The 19,106-nt window shown below is 45.9% G+C and overlaps 1 protein-coding gene across 1 annotated transcript; it reads left to right on the top strand.

Annotated features, from left to right (window-relative positions):
* The first annotated feature begins 686 nt into the window (after positions 1-686).
* On the top strand, positions 687-3,993 carry LOC127311822 (uncharacterized). Its single transcript, XM_071824505.1, has 6 exons — positions 687-2,055; positions 2,156-2,475; positions 2,561-2,798; positions 2,896-2,968; positions 3,069-3,332; positions 3,409-3,993. Exons 1-6 carry the CDS (start codon positions 1,123-1,125, stop codon positions 3,852-3,854), a joined length of 2,274 nt encoding a protein of 757 aa, XP_071680606.1. The 5' UTR covers positions 687-1,122; the 3' UTR covers positions 3,855-3,993.
* Positions 3,994-19,106: the final 15,113 nt, after the last annotated feature.

Raw genomic sequence — 19,106 nt, 5'->3', positions numbered from 1 at the left:
CTTAAGGTCTTACCATTCTGTCGAGTCCCAGTCAAATTTATCGGGTACCTAACGCGTCCGTTAGGATTTTTCTTCGTATCTGTTGATACGGATAAAAGTAGCAGAGCGCAGTCTTTGGCGATGCCACGCCCAGCAGAACGGATCTGGGGTCTTACCTTCGCAAATTTGCGGCATTCAGAAATTGATCGCAACTTCGGCGTTCTGAGAATATATTGTCGAGTGCTTTTCCGGCTGTTGGAATGGCACATTTTATTGAGTCATATATGACTTATATTGTTCTCCCGATGGGAGTATATGTAGAGTTAATTATAACTCGAAATATACTCTCTTGTTTTTCTATTTTTGTTAATTTCATCGGGCACGCGAACAGCGTTCCCGATGGGAGTAGCCCCCGAGGCTACAACCAAGAACTTGTGCTTGGTTGTAGGCTCAACATTTTAGTCCACCTTGTCGCTATATTTTCATTACTTCCCAATATGATCTCTTTCTTCTTCTCTCTCTTTTTTTTTTATCTCTCGGGTGCGCGAACAGCGCTCCCGATGGGAGTAGCCCCCGAGGCTACAGCCAAGGACTTTGTGCTTGGTTGTAGGCTCCCGCAATTTCTATATTTGTCATACTCGGAAATTTACTTTTGTCCGAAGTAGCCCTCGAGCGTTTGGGCAAAAACTTGTTTTTGAGCAAAAGCTCCCGAAGTATTGAATAATTCTTGCTGTCGCCAATCTTCTTTTTATTTTTCTTGTCGACATTCTTCCCTTAATCAAATTTACTTCATCCTTGACGAGTAGTCGTGATTTTTCTGCCCTGTGGGTCCATTGCTCCCACCACGTTGACACGTCGTGCAAGTGGGGGACACACGTCCTCCACTTTTTCTGGCGCACGTACGGTAACGCCTATCTCAGTAAAAATACCTTTTTACCCTTGTTTCTAGAAGATCTATTCTCACCACACGATTTCTCCATCCAACGGCACGCTGCTTCACCCGATTCTTATATAAACCTTTCTTCAACCTCCGTTCATCCCCTCGCTTGCGCCGCTCATCTGTTCCCCTTCGCAAAACTTCTCCTGCGCCCGAATCTCTCCAAGCTTCCGCACTCACAGACCTTACTCTGCCCATTGCCATTGATGCCACCGCGCACGCGACTCACTCGCCACAGCACTCCGGAATCCAAGATGGCTGCCGAGGATCTTGAGTGGGAGAGATCCAAAATCTCCAACCAGGACACCAACATGCTGAAGAGGCTTGGCCTCATGAAGAAGGAGGACGCCATCCGCTTCCCCAGCGAAGAAAGCTACCCCAAGCCTCCAATGGAGTATCGGGTTAGTTTTGTTGATCACTTAATCCGCGGCCTTTCGACCCCAATCCACGATTTCCTCCGCGGCCTTCTTTTCGTTTATGGGATTCAACTGCATCAGTTGACCCCTAATTCCATCCTTCACATTTCTATTTTCATCACGCTTTGCGAATGTTTCCTCGGAATCCCTCCCAATTGGGTTCTGTGGAAACGCATTTTCTGCCTCCGCCGCAATGGCTCCCACAACGTCACTTATAACATAGGTGGCGTTGTTATCTGTGTTCGTACTGATGTCGATTATTTCGACGTCAAATTTCCTGATTCTGTCCAAGGATGGCGCAAAAAGTGGCTCTACATCCACGAAGAAAGCGCCAATTCTGTGGAGCACAACATAGTTCCTTTTGACGGAAGTGCCAGGATTCAGCGTCGCCGTTCCTGGGATGCCGAAGCTTCTGAAGAAGAGAAAAAGGCGACAGAGGCGCTCATGGCTCGTATCCGTCATCTTCAAAACACTCGAGGCAAAGAGCTATCTGGTGTTCAAATTACTGCCTACTTCCTTAGGATTAGGGTGCAGCCTCTTCAGGCTCGCAAAAATCCCCTCTGGACGTATTCTGGTGAAAACGACGCCAATAGAATCTCCGACGATCTTTCTGCAAAGGACTTGGAGAAGTTGATCCGAAGAGTTTCCCGCTTGGCAAAAAAGGATCCTATTCCTTCCGCTTGTCGCGTGGAACCATACAGCTCCGCCAATCCTCTCCCCGAGGTATTTTGCCTTCTCGAGTTTCTATCTTGTTCCGAATTTGCCCTGCATCTCATTGTATTTGTGTCACTCTAATTTTTCTTTTGTCGCTGTTTTCTTGCAGAACCATCCTACTATGACTTCCCTTCCTCCTCTTCCTGAGGATGGAGAAGTCGAAGAACGGGGCATCGTTGCCGAAGATACCCCAGGTTCTTCTATTCCTGAAAGTGAAGTCGCGGGTTCCCACAAATCTGCGGCTTCCCATGAAAAGGAAGTTGAATCTGAGGCCAGTGAATCGACGCAATCCCTTCCTCCTGCAGTTTCCCCAAAGAACAAAAGGAAAAGGCATGATGCCGAGGATTCTGGCACTTCTAAGGCTGAAAAAGCTGGTCCTTCTAATCCGAAGGCAGCTTACGATCCTTATGTTGAATCCCTCATCAGCTCGTAAGTCACTTATCTCGCTATATTTTTGTACTCGAAATATTTATCTTGTCGTGCTTTTTATACTGCCGATTTTTTGATCAATCAGTGATGAGGAGGAAGAAGTACCAGTTACTGACGTGGCTCCTCGAACAAGCACGTCACGTACTGTACTTGCCTCAGACACGCTAGTTGAAGGAGAAGAAACGTCGCCTCCTCAACAAGACGTCGTCACCACTACTCCGCCATCAAGCCCCCGTGTCCCTTCACCAAAAAGGGCAAGGGTTGAAAAGATTGTTGATTCTGCCCCTCAGTTGGGCAGTTCGTCGACTCTGCTCTTAGATGATGTAAGTCTGTCGACATCTATATTTTCCTTATTTTATTTTTCCACACCTTTTCTCTTTTTCATGCCGATGTTTCTCTTACTGTGTTCACGCTGAACAGCCTATGATCAAGGATCTTCTCCGCATCGGGTCCCAATTTATTGGGTACCGTGAATATGCCGCCAGAGCCGAAGGTAACGACTTTTATACTTGCTATTTTGCACTGACTTTCTATTCCTGTTGCTCGTCGCTATTTTTTGATCTTTCTTTTCTTTCTTTTTCATATCTCGACAGAAAAACTTTCAGAGGCCAACGAACGTGTCGACGCACTTGCTCAAAAACTCGAGCAAAGTGAGGCGGCTCGCAAGAAAGCTGAACTTGCTGCTAGCAAAGCCAAGGCCGAGGTTGATGAAGCCAAGGTGAAAGCTGCTAGTGTCGAGGAACTGCAGAGAAGGCTCAAAGATGCCGAATCTGCCTTAGATGAGCAGAAAACTGCACAAACTGTGCGTGAACAAGAGATCATCAAGCGTCTGAAGTCGCAAAGTCGACGTACGCTGAGTAATATCATCAACCCCTTCTATTGTACTTCCTGTTTCTTGGTTTTTGACTAATGGTTCTTTGCTTTGTGTGGCAGCCCAAACAAACCAAGATTTTGATCTGGAGAATCCCGTCAATGACCCTCTCCTTGATGCACTTTCTCTTCTGGAGTTCCATGGGCGCGAAATTCGTGAAGGCGTGGCCAATGCCAGTGCGAGTTTGTCGGCGTTGTTCCCCTACTTCTTCCCGAAGAAAGAGGAACCTTCGACTTTCCTTGCCCTTGCCAAGCTTTTCAATTCGTCGGAAGACCTGGGATTGAAGATGCGTCAGGAGAATATGAAGGTTGCTGTCGAGAGTACTGTTGCCCTGGTTGCTGACAGCCAACAGACGCTTGATTGGATGAAGGTTGGCGACACCAGCCAGGTAGAGCATTCGAGATGGAGGTCGCTGATCAAGGCAGCCAAGCCCAACACGAAGAAGATCTTGGCGTATCTGGGGATCAAGCCAGCTTCGACTCCTAGCTCCTCGAGGCCGGAGGTCTAGTTGCATGCCTCCTTGTTTCTTTTTCTGTTTCTTTTGCTTTTGTTGCCAAAGTAGTTGTTTTGGCGACATTCATTTCCTTAGCTCCACTGTAGTGCCCTTGTAATTATTCCAAGAAATTAATGAAAAACTCTATCTGTCATTTGATGTTGTCTTGTCTAAATTTCAGTTGATATTTGATAACTATACTCCAACTTCCGCTCCTTCCAATGTTTCGCCTTCCTCTTCCCGCGCGAGGAAAGCTTTTGGTGATACCGCTCCTGTCGACGATACCTTGTCGCAAGAACTGGATGAACTTCGGCAACAACCTCAGTATGCGAAGAAGCAAACACTTGTGATGATGGAGCAATCTCGTAAGTCATCTGAAGCTGAAAAAATTGCTCTTCAACAAGCTCGCGAGGCCGTAGCTGCTAAGGAAATTGCTGCTTCCGAGGCTGAAAAGGCGACTATTCGAGAAAATTTCATGCTCGAATTAATGAATGAAGCCAGTGCAGATATGTCGGGTATGCCTGTTTCATCCGCTGATATCCTTTATCTGCATACTATTGTTTCTTGAAGGTTTCCGCTTCTTTGTTTTGATAGGTGCCTTTACTGATGCTGCTGCCGAGGAAGAGAGGGTGAATGCTAGGACAACCCTCCTTGTTAATCTCTCCTTGGACCATGGTTCTTTGTTTTGGGCTACCCCGGAAAGGACCCGCCAAATTGTCAGATTTCAAGATCGCGCCTCTCAAACTCGCGATTTCCTCGACTTCTGTACCAAGACCTTGTCCATGGTTTACAACTCCATGTTTCCTCGGAACGTCCAACCAAAAACTCTTCCTGAATTGATGGAAAGGTTCAAGGATGCTCGCAGTATCCATGATTTTGTCAAAGCTCAACTAGTAGCTGGCGCCAGATTTGCTCTTATCATGCTCCAAATCTGCCACTCGAAGCTTGACCTTACCCAGGTTGTCGAGAAGGTTCACCAAAAGGTAAAACGTCGGAGAGTTGGTGTTGACAGGATTAACACGAAGGTTACGCCTATAGCCGAAGAAATGATTGAGGACCTACTTCGGATGGATGCCGACTTTTTTGCCGATGGCCATTATGCCGATTTTCTTGGTGCTGCTCCTGAGGAAAACAGGGTTACTCTTGATGACATATTGAATCAAGACTAGTTATTTTCTTCTTGTAGATATTTTTTCTTTGTAATCCATGACTATATTGTAAAGCAATCATTATATTTCTCTGTTTGTTTAGCCCCCGAGTGTTTCGGTGACTCTTTACTATATTTGTATACTTGCGAGGTTTTGAACCAAGGCATTTATATATTTAAGGCGAATATGAGCCCCCGAGCTTTTTATTGAGTACTATTTTGTATTTTTGTTGACTCACGAGGTATTTGAATACCAAGGCAAGTTTTTCCTTTTGTCGATGAACTATATTGAAATTCGTCGGAGCGAAGACTTTGGTCTTGTCGATAAAGAAGAAAAGTTATATTGTCACTATCTTTATTATATTGCAGCACCGCGAGCCCGCCTCATTAAAAACCTTCTCCGGCCCCACTCGGTGCCCCGAAAAAGGAAAAGAGTGCGTCTGAAAACTCGCGGGCGTTTCAGTACATTGAAGCTTTACAAAGACTATATTTTGACTCTAGGCGTAGAAACGCCTAAGTTGCGCCACGTTCCAGGGGTTTGGCTCCTCCACCCCTGTCTTCTTGTCCTTTATTCTGTATGCTCCTCCTCCAATTACTTCCGTGACAATGTAAGGGCCAAGCCATGGTGACTCGAGTTTTTCATGACTTTTTTTGCGTGAGCCGAAGAACTAGGTCTCCCACCTGAAAAGATCTTGGCCGCAAACGTCGACTGTGGTAATTCTTCAAGTCCTGTTGATATTTGGTTACCCGAGATAATACTTCATCTCGAGCTTCATCAAGTGCGTCGACGTCGTCTTCTAGCACTCTTCTCGACGTTTCTTCATCATATTCAGCGACACGTGGAGAGTTGTGCTCTATCTCGATTGGTAGTACTGCTTCTGCTCCATGAACCAGGAAAAACGGAGTTTCTGCGTTGCTGTGTTTGGTGTTGTTCGGATGCTCCACAACACGCTTGGTAGTTCTTACGGCCATGTATGTCGAGCTTTTTCCAGTGGTCCTAATAAGCGCTTCTTGATACCATTGCAGATGATGCCATTGGCTTTCTCGACTTGCCCATTGGTTTGAGGATGTGCAACTGACGCAAAGTTCAGCTTAATACCCACCTCTTCGCAATAATCTTTGAATTCATGGGATGTGAAGTTGCTGCCGTTGTCTGTGACGATGCTGTGGGGCACTCCAAATCTGAAGACGAGGCCTTTACGAATTTTACTGCGGATGCTCCATCTGGTGAATTTATCGGCTTCGCTTCTATCCACTTTGTAAACTTATCGACAGCTACTAGCATGTACTCCTTTCCTCCTGGCCAGGATTTGTGTAACTTACCCACCATATCAAGTCCCCATTGAGCAAAGGGCCAAGACAATGGTATTGGTGCTAACTCTGCTGCTGGAGAGTGAGGTTTTGCGGCGAACCTTTGACATGCGTCGCAAGTTCTTACTATGTCCTTGGCGTCCTCGATTGCTGTCAACCAGTAGAATCATGCTCGAAAAACCTTGGCTGCGATAGCTCGACTACTTGCGTGGTGGCCACATATTCCTTCGTGTACATCCTTCAGGATTATTCTTCCTTCTTCGGGTGTAACGCACCTTTGCAAAACGCCTGAAATACTTCGCTTATACAATTCTCCCTTGACCACCGTAAAAGCTTTGGAGCGTCGAATTACTCGCCTTGCTTCAAGTGGATCATCGGGTATTTCTTTCCTCATGATGTATGATATGTACGGCTGCATCCACGGTATCTGTATCACCATGACCAAGTCCTGATCCTCTTCTTCGTCCTCTTGCTTTTCCTTGGCAGCCCCCGAGGGTTTCTTCTCCTTCTTTTTTGACTTTGTTGGCTTAGTGGATCTCTCTGTTATCTCTTCCCAGAATACACCTGGCGGGATTGGAAGAACCTTTGTGACCCGATGTTTGCAAGAACGTCGGCTTCGTCGTTGCTCAACCTGCTAATATGATTTACTTCGCATCCATCGAATAACTTTTCAAGCTCGTTGTACACCTCCTTGTATGCCATCATGCTATCATTGATTGCATCACATTGGTTCATAACTTGCTGAGCCACCAACTGTGAGTCGCCAAAGATTTTTAATCGAGTTGCTCCGCAGGCTTTCGCCATCTTCATCCCGTGTATGAGAGCCTCATATTCTGCTTCATTGTTAGATGCGTTAAGGAACGTCATCCGGAGGATGTACTTCAATTTGTCGCCTTCAGGTGATATGAGTACTACTCCTGCGCCAGCTCCTTCTAGTCTCTTGGACCCATCAAAGTTCATGGTCCAAGTTCTCGATAAATCTGGTGGTCCTGTATTTTGCAACTCCATCCATTCTGCGATGAAGTCTGGCAGTATTTGCGACTTTATTGCTTTTCTTTTTTCATACGTGATGTCCCGAGGGGAAAGTTCTATTCCCCAAAGGGAGACACGACCCGTAGCTTCTGGGTTATTCAGTATATTTGACAAGGGAGCTTCATTGACCACTATGATCGGGTGTCTTTGAAAAATAATGGCGCAATTTTCGTGCTGTCGTGAACACTCCATATGCTAGCTTTTGGTACTGAGGGTACCTTTGTTTTGAAGGTGACAAGACTTCGCTCACGAAGTATACTGGCCGCTGCACTCCATGGATTTTCCCTTCTTCCTCTCTTTCGACAACTAATCCTGTGCTAACCACTTGGGGCGTGGCTGCAATATACAGCAGGAGAGGTTCCTTTTCCTTTGGAGCCACCAGGATTGGTGGTGTCGAGATTTTTCGCTTCAGATCCTCGAAAGCTCTGTCGGCCTCTTCATTCCATTGGAATTTATCTCCTTGTTTTATCAGCGCATAAAATGGTAACGCTTTTTCTCCTAACCTGGCGACGAACCTGCTCAAAGCTGCGACTCGCCGATTAGCTGCTGTATTTCTTTCAACTTTGTTGGCTTTCTCATTGTTACTATGGCTTGTATTGTGTCGGGATTTGCGTCCATCCCTCTTGCCGAAACTAGACACCCCGTGTTCTCCTGCTGGGACGCCAAAAGAACACTTCGTCGGGTTCAGTTTGAGGCAGAATTTGTCGAGGTTGTCAAAAGTTTCTTTGAGATCCTCGATCAATGTTGTCCCCTTTTTTGATGTTATGACGACATCATCGATGTATACTTGCACGTTTTTCCCGATCTGTGTTGCTAAACACTTCTGCATCATCCTCTGATATGTTGCTCCCGCATTTTTTAGACCAAAGGGCATTGTTTTGTAGCAAAACACGCCGTAAGGTGTAATAAACGCTGTCTTGGCTTCATCATCTTCTTTTAATCTGATCTGGTTATAACCAGAGTATGCATCCAAGAAGGAAAGACGTTCGCAACCTGCCGTGGAGTCGATAATTTGATCGATCCTTGGGAGGGGAAAGTGATCCTTAGGACAATGTTTATTGAGACACGTAAAGTCGACGCACATGCGAAGGACTGTCGTGTTTTTCTTCGGCACCATCACTGGGTTAGCTACCCATGTGGCTTCTGTAGATATTTCTCTGATAAAACCAGCTTCTTCGAGTCGATTTATTTCTGAAAGCATGGCTTTGCGGTTTGGTTCCGAAAAACGCCGCAAAGGTTGTCTGATTGGTTTCGCTGTTGGATCCAAATTTAGGTGGTGCTCGGCAAGTTCCCTGGGTACTCCTGGCATGTCAGCTGGACACCATGCAAAGATTTTCCAGTTCTCACGGAGGAACTTGACGAGCGCGCTTTCCTATGCGATATCCATATCGTTTGCGATAGATGTCGTCTTTTTTGGATCTGTCGGGTGAATCTGCACCTCCTTAGAATTTTTCTCTGTGTTGAAAGTTGATTCTTTATTTGGCCTTCCAGCGTCTGGCAGTACGTCGTAATCAGTCATGCTTTTTGACGCCAAGTACTCGGCTTGCATCCCGAAAGTTTCTGCCAACCTGTGAAAATCCTTGTCGCACTTATCGGCTAAGGCAAAGCTTCCCTTGACTGTGATTGGTCCTCTTGGTCCGGGCAACCTCCACAACAGGTATGTATAGTGTGGTACTGCCATAAATCTAGCATATGCTGGTCGTCCCAACAGAGCGTGGTATTGTGATGGAAAATCCACGACTTCAAATTCGAGCTTCTCGATTCTATAATTTTCTCGGGTCCCAAATTGAACATCGAGATTGATTTTTCCCAATGGATAACTTGGTTTCTCTGGTGTAATGCCGTGGAACCTTGTGTCTGTTGGTTTCAAGTTTGCTAAGGATATGTTCATCTTCCTCAATGTATCTGCATACATGAGGTTCAAGCTGCTGCCGCCGTCTATGAACACTCGAGAGACATCAAATCCTGCGATAACTGCTGGCAGAATAAGTGCTGACTGCCCTGGTCGAGGAACTTGCTGCGGATGATCTGCTATTGTGAAGCCGATATCTTGTCCTGACCAATTAAGGTACTCAACTGTTGGTGGAGGCATTTTCTCTGCCATAAACACCTGTCGTGAGATTACTTTTTGAGCTCTATTGGACGGCCTTCCCTTCTGAATCATCAACACTGCTCCGTTGGAATTAGGATCAACATAGGGTGGTGGTGCAGGTGCTGCCGCTATTCTTAGCTGGTGTCGATTGTCCTCTGTAATCGCGGGAGGTGGCGGGAGATGAACCTCGCTCCTAGGCTCCCGAGGGTTTCTCTGTGCTGCTCGAGCGTGAGCATTTTCTGCGTATCTGATCATTGCCTGATAATTTCGACGCCTTTCTGCAGGTGCCCCGACCGTCTTTTCCCGTTGCCGTCGAGGAAGAAGTGCATCCGGCACGGTCCGTTCAGCATTTCCTCGGGGACACGAAAGGTCTTGGAAACCTCGGCCCACTATTTTGCCTGTTGCGTGAATCATCCCTATTATCACCTCGCTGTTCACTGCTTCTCTGGTAATCATCTCTGTTGCCTCCTGTATTTGTCCGAAAACCTGCCGAAATTTGTCCTGGGGCGTCGTAGTTCTGGTACGTCCGAGGAAATCTTCGCCTCGGTTGATAGTTTCGACCACGGTCCTCCTCTGGCGACCTGTGTCGTTTGTTGTGGACAGCGTCTTCTCCATCTGCCCATTTATTTGCTATCTCCATTAACGCGGATATTGTCCTTGGATTGGTCCTTCCCAAATCCTCGACAAAGTCTCCACGCCTGACTCCTGCGACAAACGCATCTATTGCTCTCTCGTCGATATGTTTTCTGCCGAGTTTTTGATGATATTCCACCTCTGGATGTACTTTCTCATTGGCTCATCTGGCTTTTGTCGACACGCTCTCAACTCCTCTAACGATGCGGGTTTTTTGCACGTGGATCTGAAGTTCTTGACGAACACGTCCTCGAAACTTTCCCAGCTGTCGATGGATCCTGGAGCGAGTTTCTTTATCCATGATCGTGCGGCACCACTCAGGTGCACCTGGATGCTTTGCATGGCTGTTGCCCTAGTTCCTCCTGTCAGCTTCACCGTCTCCAGGATAGTCGACTAGCCAATCCTCCGGATCTTGAAGGCCGTCGAATTTCTTGAAATTATCGGGTAACTTGAATCCCGAGGGGACTCGCGTTTTCGGACTCTCCTCGTGAAGCATGGTAAGCCGCACATATCTTCGTCGTTAAGTTCGGGGATTGCCGATGATCCCTTCGCTTTGCCGCGCTCTCGTCGACTCTTGCTTGTGCTGCTGTGTCTCTTGCTCCACTTGGCCCTTCAAAGCCGCCGCTGTTGCTGCTGCGGGTCGCGGACTATTTTGCCTTGCCACTCCTTCGGGAGGCGTTGATATAAACGCTGTCCCCATAGCTCCAACTCCTGCTACCGCCATATTGTACAAGTTGTTTCCCTTGGGTCACCCGGAGGTGGTTTAGATGCAAGGATAAAAGCATGTGTCGCCATATACCCAGCCTCTGGTGTCTTAGGGATGATGTTTCCTCTTGTATCTATCGACATAAAGGACATGTCGAGGTTTTGAACCAAGTGCTCTCTTTCCGCTTCGGGTATGTGTTGCAGTCTTGACCTTGCTCTGTTCCGCGCCTCCCGATGGCTATCACCCGTAGTTCTAGATTGTCGACTTAGATCTGCCCTTCTCTCGCTGGATGCGTAAGCTGCCTCCTTTCTCCCGTTCAACTCACCGTCTGTTTTTCCAATTCCCTGGCAGCTCGTGCGAGCCTATATTGATATGCTTGCAATTCTTCTGGTGTGGCTGTGGTAGCCATTGGTTCTGTGCCGTTCATAGCTCTCGCAGCTCTGTCCCACGCTGCTTGTGAAAGTTGAACTCTATCTCGCGGCTCTGGCCCGACGTATTTGTTGCCCAAGCCTTGTCGCAGATTGGAGGGATCGACGTATGGATTTCCCAAACTGTCGAAAGCCTCAGATGTCTCTTCTTGATTTTCAATGGCGTAAATCTGATGATACTTTGTACTCAGATCTATGTTGGGTTTGGTGACATCGTCGTTGAGATTGATGAAGACCTTGCCCACTGTCAAAGATTTGTCGATGAAGTCGTAACTGTCGACATTGCTTGAACCATCGCTTATATATGAATCCGCATATGACTCAAACGACATGTCGTTGAAGATCTTGGCGAGTTTCTCTCTTGCTCTGATGCTGACGTAGCGTGTCGCCGAGGTTTCTTCTTCTCCTGATTCGTTTGACGATGTATAGCTTGAAAAATCGGAATCGGCCACTGATGATTCCGACGAAATCGGAATCTCGACACGATACGATCCTTCCTTCTCGACGCGAAAGTGGAACCTTCCGAACGTCATCTCCATGGGCTCCGCCAGATACGCATATGCATCCAAACGGGAGGGTGGGTGAGGAACAAAATCGACAAGACCAGTAGCGATCTGTTTACCTCGATCCATTGTGTTGCTTGCGGTTGACGATGTCGAAGATCTTGAGCGTGCCATCGAGATCAGCTCCTTACGCCTCTAATTCCCACAGACGGCGCCAATTGACAAGGTATTGACTTGTCAATGCCTATGGATTATAGGCTAGGGTTTAGTTAGAAGTAGAGGGCAAGTAGATCTCGAAGGTTTCAGCCGAAAAGTACTCGACGACTATGAAAACTAGGGCTTGCAGACAATGATTCGATTGATTCTTCGTCCCTCGACTCCCCCTTTATATAGGAGGTGAAGCCGAGGGATTCGTGCTATACAAGTTTACAGAGTCCGGGACGGTTTCTAACTCATCCCGCCAGATTACAAACAACACTTCCTATTACAACTCTATCTTTCCTTAGTAAATCTTGGGCTCCCGATTCTTCTTATTCTTCGGGTATTGGGCTTCCAGTAAACCCCGGGTACCATCTTCGGCAGGCCCATTTGGGATGCCTATGTCAATGGGAGAGCTCGAGCGCTGGCAATGTCTATCACTGGGCGCGCGGCATCATTTTGGTCTAGGGCGACGGCGACGGTGCAGGGCAGGCACGGGCGTTCGTCTAGCGTGTAGAGGGTGCAGAGGCGATGCTCGACGCGGTGATAGGGATGCAGGGCGAGGACGGTAGCGGTCGAGTGCGTGGCGTCCTGGCGCGTCCAGGGCGTGATCACCACGCCGGCTGGCACGTCCTGGCACGTTTTGGACGCGGGCGTTCTGGGCAGTGCCGTGCAATGGCGATCGAGTGAGGGGTACAGGCTTGGTCCTTATGCATCAGAGATGCTCGCAGACATGGAGAAACGACGAGGGAGAGGCCAGGGAGAGGAGTGCCAAAGGTGGCCGGCATGGCATTGTTTGGCAAACTTTAGGGTTTCTCCTCGACTTTAATCGACCATGCAAGTACTGGGCTAGAGGCAGGGGGTGTAGGGGAGGCTGATGATCACATTGCAAAAGTGGTTTAGGCTCAAATCTGCTGGACAATAGCATGTAACACAAATCCCAGATGCTGCCTGCCACCTGTTCGACAGAATGCCCGCATGAAATTTTCTTTTGAATTTTGAAAATCTCTTTGGTGAATCTCATTTATATAATTATTGTGATGTATTGGTGGTGGTGGCACTCAATTTGGAAGTGATTTGCAACTTTTCAAATTTGAGGTGATCTTCTTCTCTCTCTCGGGTTCCCTCTTTGCCCTCTTATTCTGGTCAACCTAGTCAACTTTAGGGAGGGTGGTCAACATCAAAGTTACTCACCTTGACATGGTCTTGGATGACCTGGCTTTAGTTGACCTTGCTTAGTTTAAGATTTGAGAAATACAGAGGGGTAAAGTAGTGAAGAAAATAATTTTGGGTTAAGTGACCATTATCACATGTATGATGAAATCTTGATTTCTTTTGATTTGATTCTTGATCCAAGGATGCAAAAGTGTTAGTTTATCACATTGAAGCATTTTAGAAGCAATGGGGCAAGCAATCTTGGCCTTGGTTGAGGATTTGTTATTTTACATAAAGGGTATGTGAGTGAGAAATGGGTTTTTCCCATTTTCTCTAATTCTTCTCAATTTAGGGTTTAGTGATCTTGGTTAGTGTTCATATAACAATATTTCATCATACTAACACTCATCATGGCAATTGCACAAAAGAATATCACTCAAATGCATATATCTATATGTGGCACTATATGCATGGAAAAAGTTTTTGTTAATTGCAAATTTTGGGTTTGGGGAATTTCTCTTCCTTGTTTATTATTGTTGAAACTTGGGATGTTACAGGAGGCACAAGGACTCCAAATCCCACAATGGCGCACCTTACTATCCTTGAGCCTCCCACCAAAAGGGAAATCCTTAATCCACTAAAGGACCCTTGAGGGTGGTCACCAAACCCGTACAAGCTTGGGGCGAGGTCCACAACTTAATTAGAGGCTTCCCAGTAAACTCCACGGAGGTCACAAGCTTGAGGCAGACTCCACAACAATTGGAGGCTCTCAAGTAATCTTCACCAAGGTCACAACTCCACACAAGGCCACACTGCCACCAAGGCCACAATGCCACTAAGGCCACACCGCCACCAAGGCTACACCGACACGAAGGACACACTGCAACAAAGGCTACACCGCCATGAAGGTCACACCTCCACAAAAGCGACCGATGACCCACAAGTATAGGGGGTGTATCGTAGTACTTTCGATAAATAAGAGTGTCGAACCCAACGAGGAGCAGAAGGTGTTGACAAGCAGTTTCGATGAGGGATTCACTGTAAATGCTCACAGACAAGTATTCAGGGGGTTTTGATATAGCAGATAAATAAAATACAAGTAAGTAAAATGCGAGAGTAATAATTGCAGCGAGTGGCCCAATCCTTTTTAGCACAAAGGACAAGCCGGTTTGTTTACTTATGATGACCAAACGTTCTTGAGGACACACGGGAATTTAGTCTAGTGCTTTCGCTTCATATGGTTGATTAATCTTCATTGTTTTGATAAGTGTTGTGTGGGTGAACCTATGCTAATGCATGTAACATCCCAAGTTTCAACAATAATAAACAAGAAAGACAATTTCCCCAAACCCAAAATTTGCAATTAACAAAAACTTTTTCTATGCATATAGTGCCACATATAGATTCATGCATTTGAGTAAATTTCTTTTGTGCATTTGCCATGATGAGTGTTAGTTTGTGTAAACATTGCTATGTGAACCCTAACCAAGATCACTAAACCCTAATTTGAGGGGAAATGGAGAAAATGAGAAAAACTCATTTTCCACTCACATACACTTTATGCAAAATAGCAAATCCTCAACCAAGGCCATAATTGCTTGCTCCCTTGCTTCTAAAATACTTCAATATGATAAACTAACACAATTGCATCCTTGGATCAAGAATCAAATACCAAGAAATCAAAAATCCTACATACATATGATAATGGTCACTTCTCCCCAAAATATTTTCTTCACCTCTTTACCCCCCTGGTTTTCTCAATTCTTGAACTAAACTTGGTCAACCAAAGCCATGTCATCCAAGACCATGTCAAGGTGAGCAACTTTGATGTTGACCATCATGGCTAGAGTTGACTAGGTTGACCAGAATAAAAGTGACAAGAGGGGATGCTGAATTAAAGTGAAGATCATGTCACTTTTGACATTTTGCAAAACAACTCCAAATTGAGTGCCACCACCACCAATACTTCACATTAATTATATAATTGAGATTCACCAAAAAGAATTTCAAAATTCAAAAGAAAAGTTCTTGCGGCCATTATGTCGAACAGGTGGCAGGCATCATTTCCAATTTGAGCTACACACTATTGTCCACTGGTTTCTTCACTAAACCCCTTTAATTCTTGATCATTGCACTCTCTTACAACCCCTGCTTCACCCTAGTACAAGCTCTGGTCGATTAAAGTGAGAGGAGAGGGAAAAGAAACCCTAGACTAAGGCACACCGTGGCCATGCCGGCCACCTTTGGCATCTCCACCACTAGCCACCATTTCAACCCATGCCCTTGTCCTGGAGCTTCCCTGACACTCAAGGAATCGAATGGTACACCGCCCCTGCTTGCCACGGCTCGGCATTGGCCAGAACACGCGTGTCCAAACCGTGCCAGAGCGTGCCAGTCGACGCGGTGAGCGCGCCCTGGACACGCCGGTCCGTCGCGTGCTCGAGCAGCCTACTCCTCGCCATGCATCCCTACCGCGGCGTTGAGTAGCTACTCCCCGCCCTCTACACGCTAGACGAGCGCCCATGCCTGCCCTGCACCGTCGCCGTCGTCCTCTACCAAATGATGCCGCACGCCCCGTGACAAACCCTGCAAGCTCCCGAGCCATCCCGTCGCCTTTTCTCTGCGCCAGCTAGCCGTTGAGCATCGCCAGGACGACGCCTACAAGATGCCGTCCTCGCCTTGCCCCTTCGATCGACGGAGAGGCCACGCCGTCGACGCTCCTCCACAGCACACCCGGCCACCTCGCTCCCTCAATAAATAGCGACGATCAGCACCTCATCTCTTCACACAATCCACTCCCCTCACCTCACTGAGTCTCCTCCACCCATCAATTTCATCAGACCTCGCCGAAGCTGCTCGAATCGCGAGCTCAAGTCCGCCGGAGCCCGCGGAAGCTCTGCTTCGATTGGCGCTTCCCCGAGCGCCGCCGCTGCTCCCAGGGCTTCCTCATCTACTACACCTTCTCCGCGCCTACTGCCAGACCCCTGCACCAGCCTGGTACGCCCTCCGACCCCCTAGGTTCGCCGCCAGGGAGCCCGCTGCTCGTCGGAGAAGACGACGTTCACACGCCGTCGGATCCTAGTCTAATCCTACGGTTTAGATCCCGCGTACCGCTTCGCTGAGTTAAGAGCCGCTGACAGGTGGCCCCCACCTCGTCAGGGCAGCCCACCCGCACCGGTTGCTTGTTGGGCTGCGAAGTGCTTTTAAATTTCATTCCGGCCCAGTAACGTTTCCCGCCTAGCCCATGAATTCAAATCTACTTTAATCTTTATTCAAATTTGCTCTGCTGAAGGTTTAGTAAATTTTGAATAGTTTGAAATCTGCCAAACCAAATTTAGCAAACTTTATACCATTGGAAAGCCCATGAATTTATCTATCCAATGCCACTGGCCCCATCCCCAATTTCATTGTAGATTTAATTTGACAAAAAAGACAAGACAGGGAATTTTGAACATTCAAACTTTATTTAAAATTCAACCAGAATAGATTTTGAAGTAATTCCAATTTTAATAAATCACAAATGATGTCCTCTAATTGATTATGCAATAACATAGCCCTGTTGTTTGTATGATCATGGACTAGATCAAATAAAATGGCTATGTAGTCATTTCTAGAGCATTTTAAAGTAGAATTCAAACTCAACCCTAATATGAGAGCTACCTCTCAATTAAATTTTGATCCTAAGTACTAATAACCAGGGGGAATGACTTAGGCTAATGAACCCTTGAGAATTATTACTTGGAGATTTTAATTCATTTAAATGTTAAGTTTTAAAACTATGTGAAGTGTAGCACTTCAATTAAATTGAACTCACATATAATAGATATGAAATGTTGACTTTGGGTCAACCTATATTTCATACCTTATTATTATATGAAGAGATTAAATCTTAATAAGAGGTAATAAAAAGAAATGAATTCTTTTAAAGACCTAAATACCAAATTTAAGAAATAGGAATAATGAGAGGAAATTAATTTTCTTTCAAATAAAGACTAATCAAATAATCCACCATGCCATGTTTGATTGATAATAGGACTAGTGTGTGAACCCTTTTGAGTGTTTCTAGTTTAGTATGTGAGCTTGGTTTAGTATTTATACCTCGTATTCGTATATAGACGCTAGTAACGAGGAATACCAAGAGGAGGAGGGCTACTCTCAGGAAGAAGAAGAGAACTTCGATAACTACCCAGCTCAAGGCAAGCTAACCCTTGCTAAACACAAGTGCTTAGCTCTACAAGAGCAAAGGCACCATCACACTTTACTTTTATGTATTACCTATCCCATGTTTTTACCTACTTTTACTTTTGCTTAATTATTTCAAAGTACCTTTTCGATTTATGATTCAATTGGTCTAGAGTAGAAAATTACTTGGAATGGATTAGCACCACTCAAAGCTAGATAGCACCCCTCATATAGTTGCTAGTGCTAAATCAATTAAAATTGACTACTCTAGATGGGAACATGGTGAAGTGAAATGACTTCGAAAGAAAGTAAAGTGGATGTGGATTTTGAACAAGAGAAGATGGTGATTTTTGATAAAATTGATGATTGAGTTTGAATGCGATACCCTTCCAAGTATACAAGTACCCCCACAATACCTGATTATGGGTAGGGCTTAACTAGAAACTTGTGTATTTTAGTATGGGTTCCCTCTGAACAAACATCATAGGGGTTACGCTGCGGCTGCCTCCGTTAAGTGTGAATTGATGTGGAAATGAGGTGAATGTACGGCCCAAGCCCTGTGCAGTTCCCGGGTTAACTGCGGTTTCCACCGGGAGGCCAAGCTCATGGGGAGAGGTGCTCATACTAGCATATATAAGTGAAAGGTTTCGATTGATGATCCGCGTACTGTGTTACGATGATTCGGGGTTATCCTCGACGGATGAAATCAAAAGTTGTGGCAGAAGAGTACAACCTCTGCAGAGTGTTAAAACCTATTCGAATAGCCGTGTCCACGGTTACGGACGATTGGAAAGGCCATACTATCTCCGTTATCATTAAAAGGTTTTAATTCTAGAAATGAATGGTGGATTGAAAGGTGACATTATGGTGAACCATAATGAGTTGTGGGAATGACACTAATGTTCCCACTTGAGTTAGTCTAGCACATGATATAGGCTTTTACCAAATATTTATGAAACTAAAACTTGGCTTTATGCAAATAAACCTAGAGCTTAGCACCCCCTTACACTTAATGAGTTTTTATCTTAGAGTTAGTTTGCGAGTACTTTAAAAGTACTCATGGCTTTGCCCTGGCTATTCAAATGCCAGATTATGAAGGAGAGCACCAGTATCAGGATGACGGACAACAGGACGTCTACGATAACTAGGATCGTCTTCTAAACGTCAAGCGTTGCCTGTGGAATAGATCGTCCACTACTACTTCGCTTCCGCTACTATTTGTGATGTTGAACAATATATTCGTGTAATATTGGATCATGTGATCTATGGTTGTAAGACAATATGTGTTGTAATAAATGATGACTCTATGCTACTTACTATTATGCCTCGCAAAAACATTATTCCTGGGATTGCGATGTACGGCATAATAGGCATCTGGACTTAAAAATCTGGGTGTTGACAAGTTGGTATCAGAGCCATTGTTTGACCTTAGGAGACCCTAGTTAGAATGGACGCTCAAAAACTTAGTTTCAAATCCCATGATTTGACTAGTTATGAAAACCTTATTCACCTTCTTACCTTGAAGAGTCTATTACAAACTTTAAATTCATGCCCTTCTTCTAAGTGAATTAAAATTTGGAACACTTGCACTTATCTAACTTAATCATCTCATCTCTCTACAGATGGATCACGTCGTGGACGCGCAGCCCTTTCTCCGCATCGAGTTCTATCGCTTGGGGAACGGTGGAGAGATCATCTTCGAGAGGGACCTCTTCTCCCTCTCAGAGTTCCTCGGGCGCCCACCACCGGAAGTCTTTGGCGGAATGCTGAATGACCAACCCGGTGGTCAACTTCAGTGGGTGATCATGGTGGACCTTCGTGGAAGGTTCACGCTCCCAATGAGCGCAAGGATCCAGTTCTCCTTCAGGGAGAACAACTGG

This window comes from Lolium perenne, chromosome 7 (assembly GCF_019359855.2).
Source record: "Lolium perenne isolate Kyuss_39 chromosome 7, Kyuss_2.0, whole genome shotgun sequence".
Taxonomy (NCBI): domain Eukaryota; kingdom Viridiplantae; phylum Streptophyta; class Magnoliopsida; order Poales; family Poaceae; genus Lolium; species Lolium perenne.
This window is presented reverse-complemented; position numbering and strand designations above follow the sequence as displayed.

Bases quoted from the DNA above. Each gene is read 5' to 3' on its own strand.
- LOC127311822 (XM_071824505.1), top strand. From the start codon at position 1,123: ATGCCACCGCGCACGCGACTCACTCGCCACAGCACTCCGGAATCCAAG. The intron at 2,056-2,155 runs GTATTTTGCCTT...GTTTTCTTGCAG, and splicing joins CCGCCAATCCTCTCCCCGAG to AACCATCCTACTATGACTTC. The intron at 3,333-3,408 runs GTAATATCATCA...TTTGTGTGGCAG, and splicing joins GCAAAGTCGACGTACGCTGA to CCCAAACAAACCAAGATTTT.